This window comes from Cryptomeria japonica, chromosome 9 (genome assembly GCF_030272615.1).
Source record: "Cryptomeria japonica chromosome 9, Sugi_1.0, whole genome shotgun sequence".
Lineage (NCBI taxonomy): Eukaryota > Viridiplantae > Streptophyta > Pinopsida > Cupressales > Cupressaceae > Cryptomeria > Cryptomeria japonica.
The window spans coordinates 129,060,199-129,074,871 of NC_081413.1; the positions used below are offsets into that span (position 1 = coordinate 129,060,199).

Below are 14,673 nucleotides of genomic sequence, written 5' to 3' on the forward strand. Positions count from 1 at the left end.
TTTATATATTTCTCTACCGATGCCACCGCTTTCGTACAAAAGCCGTCGTTCTTTTATATATATATAAAATAAATCTACGTACGCTAACTCTAAGTATAATGTAGACATTGCGTATTGTATTTGATTCTCCAGAAACAAAAAAAAAGACTACACTGTTGATCTTGATTTAACAAAACAAGATTAAAATTCTTTTCAGGAGTGTGGGTCCAGTGCGTAAAGAGAAACGTTGGAATGGGGCCCTGTTGGGGTTTCTGAGGGCATCAAAACATGCCTTCGCAACTAAGAAAGTCCTTGAAATTTACTTTGGTAAAAGCGTGGAAAGCATCTAAAGTAAAGAGAAGAGGAATAAAAAGCTCAAAGTGAAACGGTACCATTTATGGAATTGTTCACTGTGAAGGTCATAGAACAAATTCTTACCAGCAGCAGCCGCCGACCAAGCCGGCCTTGTCACAGTAGAGTAGAGTAGCTGCCATGGAAAAGCAGTGACCGAGTAGAAAGAAGAACTAAGTAAGTTACAAGTACTGTTAGTTTGTGCGTATAATTTCCTTCTGCCGACGCCCAAGACAAAGATATAAGACAAGTGCAGAATTTCTGTTCGTTAAGTGGGTATTGTAGTCTATAACGAGAGACAAAAGAGAGAAGGAAGGAAGAAAAAGAATTGATGAGGGCCGGAGGTTGCACGGTGCAGCAGACTCTGACGGCGGAGGCCGCCAGTGTGGTGGAACATGCCGTGGCTCTGGCCCGGCAAAGAGGCCATGCACAGGTAACGCCCTTGCATGTAGCCGCCACTCTGCTTTCCCCCGGAAGTTCGAACATTCTCCGCAGAGCATGCCTTAAGTCTCATGCCCATTCTTCATCTCATCCTCTGCAATGCAGGGCACTGGAACTTTGCTTTAAGGTCGCTCTCAACCGCCTTCCCACCACTGCTGGGCCTCTGGTTCATGCTGGGCAGCCTCCTCTTTCTAATTCGCTTGTGGCTGTTCTGAAACGTGCTCAGGCTCAGCAGCGGCGGGGATGTTTGGAGCAGCAGCAGCAGCCTTTGTTGGCCATGAAGGTGGAGATTGAGCAGCTTGTTATTTCTATTCTTGATGACCCTTCTGTTAGCCGGGTCATGCGAGAGGCGGGTTTTTCCAGTACTTCTGTGAAGAGTAACATTGAGGAAGAAGTTTCTGTCCCTGTGAATTTCCCTTGTTTTTCCATGGATCATAGTAATAGTACAAATGAGGTGGTGCCTGTGTCTAGATCTGTGGCTAGGAGTCTGATCCCCGGGGGGTTTGAAACCGGGTGTAATATGGTTTACAGTAGTGGTGGGAGTAGTAATCGTGGTTCGAGGATCAATTTGTTTGAAAATCCCATGTTTGGGGGTTACAGATTGAAAAACGAGGACGTAGAGAGTGTTTTAGAGGTTCTGGTGGGGAAGAAATGTAGGAGGATGAATAGTGTAATTGTAGGAGATTGCTCTGTGACGACGGAGAATGTAGTTAGGGAGGTTGTGAGTCGGATAGAGAGAGGAGATGTTCCTGATCTGCTCAAAGGCGTGCAGGTTTTGGATCCTCAGTTCTCTTCTCTTGTTCAGAATGGGTTGAGAAGGGAAGAGATTGAGGAGAAGCTCGGGGAGCTGAGAGGAACAGTCAGTAACTGCCTTGTAGGAGGTTCGGCTATTATTTTTGCTGGGGATCTTAGATGGGCAGTTGAGGTTCATGAGGATGGTGATAACAATAACAGTAGTTACTATAATCATAATAGAAATAGTAGTAATAGTTTTTCTTGTGTTCAGTATATGACTATGGAGTTGGGAAGGATACTGAGGATTCGTGAGGAGGGCCGAAGAGTGTGGTTACTGGCTACTGCAAGTTACCAGACGTATATGACATGCCTCACTGGGCAACCGTCTCTGGAAAATCTTTGGGGGCTTCAGGCAGTTTCAGTTCCCAGCGGTGGCCTTGACTTGAGCCTTCAACCCTGGTTAGTTTTCTTTCCATCTCTAATGTTGTTCCAGTTTTTTAATCTGATTCATGCACAAACCAAGTTTTTCTTTGACTGCACTTTTATCTACATCCGTCTTACAAATACATCATTAGGCGATGAATTGGCCAAAGAATATAATTTTTCGTGCTGGATTGTCGTAAAGTAGTGATTCAGAATTCCACCCACATGTTGGAAAGGTGCATGCATTCAAAAATTCAATAGTTACAGACGTTTTTATTCTTGATATCCATGGCCTCTATCAGGAAGTTTGTAGGGTTTTGATCCGCACAAGGTTATTTTCTTCGTGTCACGGGATGAATACACACGTTCATTTTCATTCCCTCTCAAGTCTCAACAACTTAGCGTCCATCTTACGATTAGCACCCGATTTGACGAGTAATAGCTGCAAAATGTTCATTATTAGTGTTAAAACGTTATTGTCAGTCCCCAAATTTCCGTATGAGAATCCTTAATTTATTGGTTACCCGAGATAATGAAGCCAATATGGTACCTGAACGATGTCCCACAAACTTTAGATATTCAAACAGCAATTTCCCCGTGGAGTTTCTCTTAAGGTAACCCACGCTTTGACAACACTACACTTTCGAATACCATTTCATGTTATAGATATGTAGGGGTCATGCCGTTTGGAATGGCTATTGAAATCTGCTGTAGCGGCAATCGAAATGATTTGCTGCATTTGAAAATAAATGAAAAATCTTGCATTGGTTTACTACTATGTATTACAGTGGTCTAGCATAATTGATTTTATGAGATAATATGCTTTGCAGTTTGACTAGCAAAGGCGAGCCCAAAACCAGTGGCGTAAGTACCGAGGCATTCGTCCCGATTCCAGAAAATCACTTGCGCCAAATGCCATTCTTGAAAATGATCAACTCCGATGAAGATGTGGTGGAGAAACTCAACTGCTGTTATCAGTGCTCCGCAAACTTCGAAGAAGAAGCAAAACTTTTGTGCAGAACAGAGCAAAGTTTGCCGTTAAGTGACCCAAACTTACCTCTCTGGCTTCAGAAATGCAGGACTCGTAACGTGTTGTCAGAACCAGATGCAGCAGCCCAGGTATATACTTAGATGCATCTATCACCTGCCCAAGTGTTACTATTTAATACGTATTAATTTTAACTGATTCATAACATTAAATTTTATTGTGTATTCTTTTCATTATTTCTGATCATAGTGATTCATAATTCAATCATTTATATCTTCTCTATCTTCTCATAGTGATTCATAATTCAATCATTTATATCTTCTCTATCTTCTAACATTTTGATGATAGATCATAGAATATAATAAAAAACAAACAAATCTAAAAAAAACTAAATATTACAGCTTATTTTCTTTGAACTGATCATATTTAGCTAGCTAAGGCATGTGAATGCAATTTCTTTAGCAGGAGGAAGCCAAGTTGAGGGAACTGCGCAAGAAATGGAATCAAGCATGTGAGAGAATGCATTGCAATTACTATAATCCGATACATCTGCAACAATCCGCGTTGGAAGTGCCACAACATCCTGCAAGCATGGTGTCTTCAGTAAATCATCATTCTCCCTGGTGGGGTTCAACTCAAAGCAATGCGAGTGGAGTTAGTGCATCAAGAAACAAGGAGTCCTCATCTGTGCTACAAAGCACAACGACATTTCAAGATTGGGTAGACAGTCCGCTGTCACGGCAAACGGCGGAGAAGGCTGGGGATTCGAGCGCAGGGCATCCTGCCGCCGCAAAAGATTCATCGAGAGTCGATGTAGAAACCACGCTAACTCTAGGATTAAGCGACAGTATTGTGAAAGGCAACGACGACGAGGCAAACAAATGCACTGCTTCCAGCCATGTGGCTCCACTCTCCTTCTCACGCCCTCTGCAGTTTGAGATGAGCCTGAGGCAATTCGACCCAGAAAGTTTGAAGGTATTGAGCGAGAGGCTGGCGGAAAAAGTTCCCTGGCAAAGCGAGCAAAATATCCAGGCCATTGCCACGGCGGTTTTACAGAACAGATCTGGCATGGCTAAAGGAGAGAGCCGAATGATGAGTAAGGGTGATACGTGGTTGCTGGCGTTGGGGGCCGACCGAATGGGGAAAAAAAAGATGGCTCAAGCTCTGGCCGAAATCATCTATGGATCACAAGAAAAGCTCCTTTGCCTTCCAAGCCCCTGGTCTCCTGGTAAAATCTACCAGGAGCCTGTGAAAACATATTTAGACAAGCTTACTCTGGCAATCGCTAATGATCCCCACTGTGTGCTGCTGCTGGATGATATGGAGCAAGCAGACATTTTTTTCATGGCCGCAATACTGAGAGCCATGGAAAGTGGAAAGCTAACTAATTCCAATGGCAGAGAAGTTAGTCTGTGTGATACTATTGTATTCATGACTTCAAGTCTCGGGACAAACCATTTCATGAATTCTAGCTCGCAAATAGACGAAGAGAAACTATCCAGATCAATTCTACGCTGCCCCCGTGGCTTCAAACTTGACGTGCAGGAGAGGGGAGATCAAGTACAGGATAAATTGGGCCTGCAAACGTGTAAGCGCAAGATACAGTGGGATCTGGTGCAGGCCAAAGAAACAGAGAGAAGGAAGAGGATTTCCCGTGCATTGGACCTGAATGTGGAGACGGGGCATCAAGATCATGCAGATGCGGCCTCTATGACTGGCAACAGTGATGTAACAGAAGAAACAGACGCTCTATCAGATCAAATCTTTCGCTCCGCTAGGGCACACTTCTCAGAATATTTTTTCAAGCTCTTAGATGAATGCATAGTGTTCTGTGCCTTCGATTTTTCTCAGCTTGCAGAATCCATACAAGATAAACTCCATCATTCGTATTGCAGAGCTACCATTGGCCGGGGATTCTTTGAAGTGGATGAACTAGTAGTGGAACGCATGGTTCGTTTTTGCTGGGAATTGGCTCCTTTTGGTACTGATACTTTTGACAAATGGGTGGAGGAAGTTTTTGAAGTGGGTTTGGTCCAAATGCTGTCCATGCAAACACTCACGGGAAAGACTACTGTAAAATTATCCGAGGGAGAAACAAACGAGGGGGATTCTTTCTATGGCAATTCTCTTCTTCCTTCAAGACTTGAGATTACTGGTTGCAGCAATTGTCAATTCATGGCCGATGAATTCACGGTCTGTAGAATGCAAAGGCACCATTCCAATACAAAGGCGCTCATCCAAGTGCGTGCCTGAATCAATATTTTACAGCGTGGAATTCAATGCTTAGTTATATATGCAAATAGCCCATTTCAAGAAACACTTATGTACATTCATTTCCTATTTGGATCATTTACTGGATCCATTTCAGGTAACACAGATTAGTGTAAGCTCATGCTTTTTGTCAAAGGTTTGGTCAGTGTAACTCATTTCACATGACTGAACATATGCATGCAGTACTTGTAAGTAACATAATAATAGAAACTGTTAGGGGTTATGGATGAACCAACCTTTTTGCGCATGCTAGTAACTTTTTAAGCATCGTCCTCTTTTAGACTAGCATTAGGATTATGAATCTTATAGTTAGCAGTCGATAGCTGATTTTCCATATTGACTAATTTGTCCACGGTAGACTTGTTTTCAAATTTTAAATTTTGATTTGTTTTAATGAAATGGGTATTTAGGTTAAGTATAATGATAAACTTTATTAATGTGGGTGAAGATTAGTGTCTTTTAAGTAAAGTGGATTTTTAAACATTCTAATCAAATAGAAAAGTAAAGAAAAGTAAAGCTATTAAAAAGTACGAGTTAAAGTAATAATAGGAAGTAGTCTGAAGGGGTAATATAATTGGTTAAGGGTTTTGTGTTCATTTCGTATAGGTTTCGAGATTGATTCATGTTGCCTTGGCTTAAACGACATGTGGTTGGTTCAGGGCCGATCATTGCTACTTGTGGACTAGTATCACCTTGCCTTGCCTCTATAGCACTCAAAAACTTGGAAAAAAAAGTAAGACCAAGGCAAGGTCTTTTGAGACGCTAGGTTGAGCCGCACATTGACAGTGATAATAATAGGAGGTGGGTCATAGTAATCATTGAAAAGAAGAGTGATAATAGGAGGTGGGTCATAGTAATCTAGCTTCCATATATTTGAGTTAGTATGATAATTAGGAATTGTTTCTCAACTAGTGAGAGCACATTGACATTAACCATCATTGATTTAGACTTCTTTGCACAATTTTCTAGCAACTCTAGTTGGAGAAGTAACTAAAGCAATCTAAGGGTATTTCCCAATATAATCTTCTAGTGTGACAGTAAGAAGAGTTAGGAAAGGTATCTCAAACTTGCATCATAATATGAAGAAAACTAAAATACAATTATCAAACTACAGATTAAAATATATAATTTTTGGACCATAGAAATTGATTTTGGCCCTATAAAATATTAAAATATGCCTTAATCAAAGTAAGCTAGTTACACAAACATGGAGCTTTTTGATAGTTCAATTTAAGAAAGACCAAATAGCTCCTTGAAACAAAAGTTATGTCCTCTAAAAGTTAGCCCCCTAACGTCAAATCCATGAAAACATATCTAATACATTAAATATCTATAAGTAGGAGTTACACATGCTAACCAAACTATGACACATAAAAAATAAAATGAATAAATATAATTGACACAAAATGGAGCACCCAAGTGAATGGATTATGGTGAGCTTATGATAGTTGTAAGGAATATGCTACTTTTAGTCCATGAGCACATCTTAGGATGGGGCATTAAATTTTTTTTAGGATTGTGGTGACACATTTTGAATGATTCTAGCTCATGAATTATTAATTATCCAATAGCTTTATTATGTCTTCTCATTTTTAATGAGAGCTTAAGATGGAGGTTTCATGGTTTAATTTTCTCATATTTTTATGCTACAAAAATATCTTGATATCAATATGTTTCTATAATATTCTATTAAACCTAAGCCTAGAGTTATATGATAAATCTCCTTGAGTTGTTGATAATACAATTAGCTCAAACTTTTTAGGTTAGTTTTTTTATTGTGAAAGGGTTATTTAATTGTACATGCATTTTTATGGTGGCATATGCATTCTTTCTACATTTGAAATTATATAAGTATTCTATTCACATGCCTCTCTTAGATTAACTACAATCTTTATCTACAATCTTTTCATTTAGTATAAAATTCTAATTGTAATGGTTAATAGGTGTTAATGTGTTCAAAGGATTTTGTGAAATACACTTGTTTTGAGTGAGAGCGTTGTGTAGAATATACTTTATTTCTACAGAAAATTGAAAGAAAATATTGCATGGAGATGGAGATGGTTAATGACACAACCTTTGTACTATAGAAGCTCTAAATAGAAGATTTATTGGTGGATTAGAATCTATGCACCCTAGCAACTATAAATAAGGATAATACCATGTAGTAACTAGATTATGATGTGTTAGATAGAAAAGTGAGGAGTACCATTCATCTCATAGTGTCTTGGTCAATCCTAGAAAATAACTATTAGGCCAAACCCATTGTCAATAATGTTTACTATGATCAATATTTTGTATTCAATGATGATAGGTGATGAGGAGTCAACACACCAGCTGAGTCTTTAAAATCACCAAAATAGGGAGATCCACCACTAGGTTTACAAGTAGGAGATTTGAGTAGGAAAACAACATATGAGGGGGGACAAGAGGGAGTAAAAAGACATGAAAAGATGTGTCATGTTAATGTTATTCTTAGTGTGTTTGGCCATTTTTTAACTTAAACTATTTGATCACTGGTGTAATGCAGTAGCATCATATGATATTCATATTTTATGACCATTTCAAAATGTTTCAAAATTTTCTCTATTTTAAATTTTCCAAGAAACCATTGTAAAGAGATAAAAATAAGGCTATCGACACCCTTGGTTTTCTCATTTCACTTATTTCAAACCATATTCAATCAATTTATCATTCTTTTTATATTATAGTTAACTGTGAAGCTCTTAATTTATCTCCATGTGCACAAATATTAACATTACATTGTTATATAGGTAGGCAAATTGATTTGCAGTTATGTTGTGTGGTTGGTAAGTGTTAGCTATAATTTTTTTCTCATTATATAAATATGTGCTCCTCATTGTTGAATATTACATTACAAATTTTACTCTTATTCTGTAACAGAGCATGAAATTTTTCGACACCTATCTATTTGAAGCTTTTAGCTTCCTCATCATTTTGTATTAGAGTAGACATAAATGAAAATAGAGGAAGTACGAGTGTTCATGGATGTGAGGTAGGGATGAAGATGTGTTTGGGAGAGGGAGGAATATTGTTGTGAATAAATTATCTCTCTTTACATATGAATTTATTTCAAGCATCTATCAAATATGAGATGGTGACATTATAGGGTTAGACTAACATCTATCTTATCCATCTACAAAAATGTCGCTCCAAGGGTAAATCCATGAAGATACTTATGGTTCATTATGATTGGTTGATGCTATGATGACTTATATTTGTAGAATCCCCCAACAAGAGAGTAATGGTTGGCAATTTTATTTGAAGTTGTACAATGCTTTTGAACTACTAATTCAAAGAAATTATTCAAGTTTTAGTGGATTGAATGTGTTTTCTAATTTATAGGAATTCAACGGCCTACATAGGATACACTCTATAGCAGTAGAAGGATTCTCCAATTCTTCAATTCGGATAGTCATTGTGTCTCCCAATTTTGTTGTTTTGGTGCTTGCAATTATAAGGAAAGCTAACGGTGCATAAATGCTCTCCTAATGACAATTTGCAAAGGATGTAAGCAACATTATCTTTCTACTTCCTAAATTGCAGAATCTTAAGATGAATTAAGCAGAAGAACAAAGCATATATAAAGATCATACACATAAACACAAATATTTTTACTGTGGTAAACCCTTTCGGGAAAAATCCCACACACCAAAAAGTCGAGCATCTTCTTTGTATTACAGTAAACAATATTACATATAATTGATAGCGGACCTTTTGCACAGGCTCAAATTGTGCTACAATCAACCCCCATTTTTATCACACATTCCTAATGAATCCTGCAGCAATTTATACACCCGCAATTTGTTATGGAATTTGATACTGCAACCGTCACTTCACAAATAGTCAACTAACTCATCCTTGTCACTCGTTCATCTAACAGTCATCAAACTATGTACGGATACCACTATATAATGGATGATACACCGCAGTCATCGTATGCCATTCACACCATACGCCATTGGAAACACTGTATGGGTCAAAATTGGGCAACTACTGTACACCGCGATCATTGTAGGCCATTCACACCGTATGCCATTGGAAACACTGTACGGGTTAGCATTTGGCAGCTACTATACAAGTCAATTCAATACGTACAAGGCAACCAACTTACGGTACGTAGGGTTAGTACGTACTTCAACAATATCCCACTTGCCGAGGTACGTATTGATATCCGCAGAGTTACTCAACAAGACTAATAGGAGTCAGGGGCTTTCAACACCATGGAGCTTGTGCACCATTTAAACTTAACTATGCTCACCATCTTCGTCAATGCATCTGCAACATTCTCCTCAGTGCCAACCTTTTCTACCTTCACCTTTATATCTTCAATCATGTCACGTACAAAGTGATATTGCAGATCAATGTGTTTTGTTCTGGCCTAGTAAGTAGGATTCTCACCAAACAAATTGCACTCTGGCTGTCACAAAAGACATTGATTTTCCCTACATCAAAACCAACATCATAACACAAGTGCTTAATCCATACAACTTCTTGACATGCACGAGTAGATGCCATGTACTCAGCCTCAGTTGTAGATAATGTAGCTACGCTCTTTTATTTTCTCATCCAACTGATGGCACCACCATTCATCGTGAACACATATCCACTGGTGGATCTTCTTTTGTCAACATCCCCTACCCAATCAGCATCCACATAACCTTGAATGCTAACTGATCTACTTGATCTAGCTGAGTTACCTTGATAGCACAAAGCATATTGTGTCATACCCTTCAAATATCTAATCACTCTTTTCATGACATCCCAATGTGGCTTGCTCAGATTTACCATAAACTGACTCAACACTCCCACTGCTTGGACAATGTCTAGTCTTGTACTGACCACTGCATACATGAGGTTGCCAACAACACTTGTATAAGGTACCCACATCATGTCTTCAACCTCATCCGAAGACTTTGGACTGTCATTAACTGACAACTTTGTTCCATGTTAAACTGAAACTACTTACTGCTTTCAATCAACCATATTGAACTGCTCAAGAATATTGGTAATATATTTGCTCTGGTTGAGCCAAAGTCTCCTAGTAGCTCTGTCTCTCTTGATTTCCATCCCCAGAATAAATTTAGCTGCCCCAAATCTTTCATCTCAAATTTCAAGGACAACTGAGATTTTAAATCTAAGATCATTCCTTTATTATTGCCTATAGACAACATATAATCTACATATAGTGCAATAATAAGTATTTGATCATCTTTAATTTTATAGTACACACAATGATTTGATTTAGAGCTCACAAAACCCAAAGATAAAACATATGAATTGTACTTCAAATATCAAATTCTGGGTGATTGTTTCAAACCATAAAGAGACTTCTTAAGCTTACAAACCAAATGTTCTTTACCTTCCTCCGCAATACTCTGGCTGGGACGTATATATTTCCTCTTCAAGATCACCATGTAGAAATGTTGTCTTCACAACCATCTCCTCAATTTCAAAGTCATGTGCCACTGCAAGTGACAATAGAAACCTTATGGATGTTAGCTTAGCTACAGGAGAAAAGATTTCTCCATAGTCAATCCCTTCTTTTTGAGAATACCCCTTTGCAACCAATCTTGCCTTGTACTTGTCAATGCTGCCATTTGGACCATACTTCTTCTTAATTACCCATTACAATCCACAAGATTTCTACCTTTAGGAAAGGGTACCAGATCCCAGGTTACATTTTTCTCCAATGACTTCATTTCATCTTTCATGGCTTCTAGCCAATAATCTGAATCTGGCATATTAATTGCTTCTTTCACAATCCTAGTCTCATCAACATCAGTAAGCAAAGCATATACACAATTAACATTCAACATTGAGTAATTAAACCTTTTTGGTGAATAGTCGTACCTATCAGGTTGCCGCCTCTCCCGTGTGGATCTCCTTACTTCCTATGGTGAGGCTTCACGAGGCTTGACATGAGGTTCATGATCATGTTCTTTTAAACTTGTAGAACTACTCGAGCTCTCCTCATCCTTAGGCATATTCAGGTCCTTAGTCACATACACATTCGGGGTTTGTAATATCTCTATTTTAGAAGCGAAAGGGATTTCAAGTGCTTCTTTTCCTTTTTCTATTTTTCTTGGCTGCAGATCTGTAGACATATGTTTCATCTCATGAAAGATAACATTCCTATTGTACACTACCTTTTCAGTGAGAAGGTTTCACAATTTGTATCCCTTCACACCAATGTTGTAACCAATGAAGATGCATTTCACTGCTTTGTTATCCAACTTTGACCTGCTCACATAAGGTACATGAGCATACACCTCACAACCAAAGATGCGTAAATGTCTAAACAAGGGCTTCTTACCAGACCATGCTTCCATAAGCATTTTGTTGAATAGTGCTGTAGTAGGAGAACAGTTCAACAAGTAACACATTGTAGCCATTGCTCCAACCTAGAACTTTTGCTCCAAACGAAAATTGCTCAACATGCTTCTCACTCTCTCCATCAGATATCGATTCAACCTTTCAGCTACTCCATTCTACTATGGAGTATAAGGCGTAGTCTTATGCCTCTTAATTCCTTGATCTACACAAAATTTATCAAAATTTGCATTGCAAAACTCACCACCATTATCTGTTCTTAAACATTTAATCTTTCTCCCAGTCCGATTTTCAACAAGGCTTTTAAATTCCTTAAAACGACTGAACATTTCTAATTTACTCTTCATGACATAAACAAATGCTCTTCTTGAATAATCATCTATAAACAACACATAATATTTTGGCTTAGACAAAGAAGGAACATCCACATGACCAAATACATCAGAGTGAACATAGTCCAGCAAACTAGAAGACTTTTGAGAATTGGGTTAATGCAAGATCAAGGGGGGCCAAAAAGTGGCGATGTGAAAAAAATAGCCTTCCTCACTCGCCTAAAAATGCGAAAATCCGTGTTGACTTTTTGCTTGGCCTGGGTGTCAGTACACCTTGGCCTAGTAATTACCTATGCAAATCGGGTATCCGATTTTTATTTGTAATTTTAATTTAAAAAAATATTATATGTTACATATTATAGAATATATAATATATTATTATATTATATAATATATATAATGTAATAATATATTATATAATATATTATTACATTATATATATTATATAATATAATAATATATTATATAATACGTATTATATAATATATTATTATATTATATTATATTATATTATATATTATAATATAACATTATATATATTATAACATATAATATAATATTATATTATATTATATTATATTATATTATATTATGTTATATTATATTATATATAATATATTATTATATTATATAATATGTATTGTATTATATTATATATATTATAATATATAATATTATATTATATATATATATTTTTTTTGATCGGTAATTGGCCGAAGCCTGAATAGCTTTTGATTGGAGCTATGAATCAGTGGGGACACAATAGGGGGCCCCATCCCCATTACATATCTTTGAATTACTATTACTATTATTATTATTATTATTATTATTATTATGTTTGATTAGATTGACCCCAAGACCTTCCCCATCCTATGGAAGGCCAAGAGTCACAACTTAGAATTCCACTTCAGATGTCCCTATTGGGAGTTGAACTTGGGTCTCCACAGTGAGAACCCAATGTTTTAACCAGTTAAGCTCAACCCCTTGGACAATATTATATTATATTATATTGTATATAATATAATTTAATATAATATTATATTGTATTATATAATATATTATATAATATAATAATATATTATATAATACAATATAATACTATATTATATTATATTATATTATATTATATTATATACAATATAATATAATATTATATTATATATTATAATATATATAATATAATACAATACGTATTATATAATATAATAATATATTATTATATTATATATGTTATTTAAAAATAATTTAAGTATTAAAATCGGATATCCGATTTTCTGAGACTTTTATATTTCGACAGTGACAACCCATGAGTCATTTTTAACTCACGGGCCGTGCGATTTCATCAAAATCCGATATCCAGTGCACCCGATATCTGGTGTTTTGGCAAAAAATTGCTAAAAAATAGATTGAGAGGTAAGAATTTTATCGTTTTCAATCATTTTCATTCATTTTTTTATATTTTTTGTTAATATTTATTTGATTTTTCATTGAAAATATGGTTTTTTTCATGAAAACTAGGTTTTTCTAAATCAAATACCTAATTGTTTAAATTTGTTAACTAAATTTAATTGTTTACATTCAATTAGGTTAATAATGGGGGATAACAATGAAAACCCTGACCAACCACAACTACAACAACCAAACCCTCATTTGCCAAACCCCCCCTCAATTCAGGATTTGATTGCACAAAATTTGAATGAATTGAGGGGGATTGAAGAAGTATATCGTAGGATCCCTCGTCTAAACCCAATGTTTGATCCTCTCACGTCGATCATAAAAAGTATGGAAACCATGACTGAGGAGCACAATGCCACCCTTTTGTGGCGAGATTCTATGAGGGAAAAATATACAGATGGCTTGTCATATAAGGATATCAAGGATCTCGAGATATCCAAAGCCGAAATTGCCTTATTTTTTGACAATCCCCGTATTGGTCAGCCCGTAGATCCCAAAAAAACAAAACTTTCTATTAAATGGTGCACAAATGATGGGATTGTGAAAAACTTTTGGGATCGTTGGTGGATGGTTCTCGACAAACCACCCAACAACAATCTTGATATCCCTTTCTATTTCATAAAAAAATTGTATGTTGAGTTTGTTTTAAACAAAAACGTGAACTACTTTGACATCCAACCTTTCCAAGGTGTAGGTTTAGGTATGCCCCAAAATAGACCTGGGGTAGTTAGAATAGTCTAGGGCCCATATGTCCCCCCTCCTCTTGTTGATCCCCCACCTGCAGTGCAGCATCCTGATATCATTTGTGAGGCGGCTTCACAGACCATATCGACTATTCACTCTTTGAGTAGCCTTTTGGTTTCTCAGGCCGCATCAGTAGCTCAGCCTACTCTTGATGGTAGTAGTGCATCTGGTGTCATTGACATGTCATCCTCGGCTCCACACATATGCGTGCCCCATAGTTGTGTCATGTGTGGGCACGTATGCGTGGGTCTAGTTGGACAACCCATTGATTCTCCTGTGGATAGTGCAGATTATGAGGTGCATGAGATGCATGATGCACCAGATGTTATTAGATAGACTGGAGGATACCCTAGGGAGTCCTCACATGCTAGAGGCGAGGAGGCACCATCATCATACATTGATGATGTAGTGGTAAGATTTGTATTTTCACAGTTCATGTTATATTTTAATTAAATATTTATAAATTAGATAATATTAAGTACTAATTTTTATTTACATGGTCTATTTAACAGTTGATAACCGAGGATGAGTTGAGAGAGATTCAGGAGGGTAACTTGCGGCCATTTCATTTGGCTTGATAGCTTGACGGTACATATATTATTG

General features: G+C 37.0%; 1 protein-coding gene across 2 annotated transcripts; it reads left to right on the forward strand.

The window, feature by feature from the left end:
- The first annotated feature begins 366 nt into the window (after positions 1-366).
- LOC131050143 (protein SMAX1-LIKE 3) lies at positions 367-5,419 on the forward strand. Of its 2 annotated transcripts, none has more exons than XM_057984314.2 (3): positions 367-1,965; positions 2,760-3,048; positions 3,380-5,419. In XM_057984314.2, the coding sequence occupies exons 1-3, from the start codon at positions 662-664 to the stop codon at positions 5,168-5,170; spliced, it is 3,384 nt and encodes a 1,127-aa protein (XP_057840297.2). In that variant the 5' UTR covers positions 367-661; the 3' UTR covers positions 5,171-5,419. The 2 variants fall into 2 exon arrangements, with proteins under 2 accessions (XP_057840297.2, XP_057840298.2); XM_057984315.2 differs by having other exon boundaries at positions 370-1,965; positions 3,383-5,419.
- Positions 5,420-14,673: the final 9,254 nt, after the last annotated feature.

What these genes read in the sequence shown, in the direction of transcription:
- LOC131050143 (XM_057984314.2), top strand. Translation starts at nt 662, where the DNA reads ATGAGGGCCGGAGGTTGCACGGTGCAGCAGACTCTGACGGCGGAGGCC. An exon ending in GACTTGAGCCTTCAACCCTG is followed by an intron (nt 1,966 to 2,759) that starts GTTAGTTTTCTT and finishes TATGCTTTGCAG; the next exon opens with TTTGACTAGCAAAGGCGAGC. An exon ending in AACCAGATGCAGCAGCCCAG is followed by an intron (nt 3,049 to 3,379) that starts GTATATACTTAG and finishes CAATTTCTTTAG; the next exon opens with CAGGAGGAAGCCAAGTTGAG.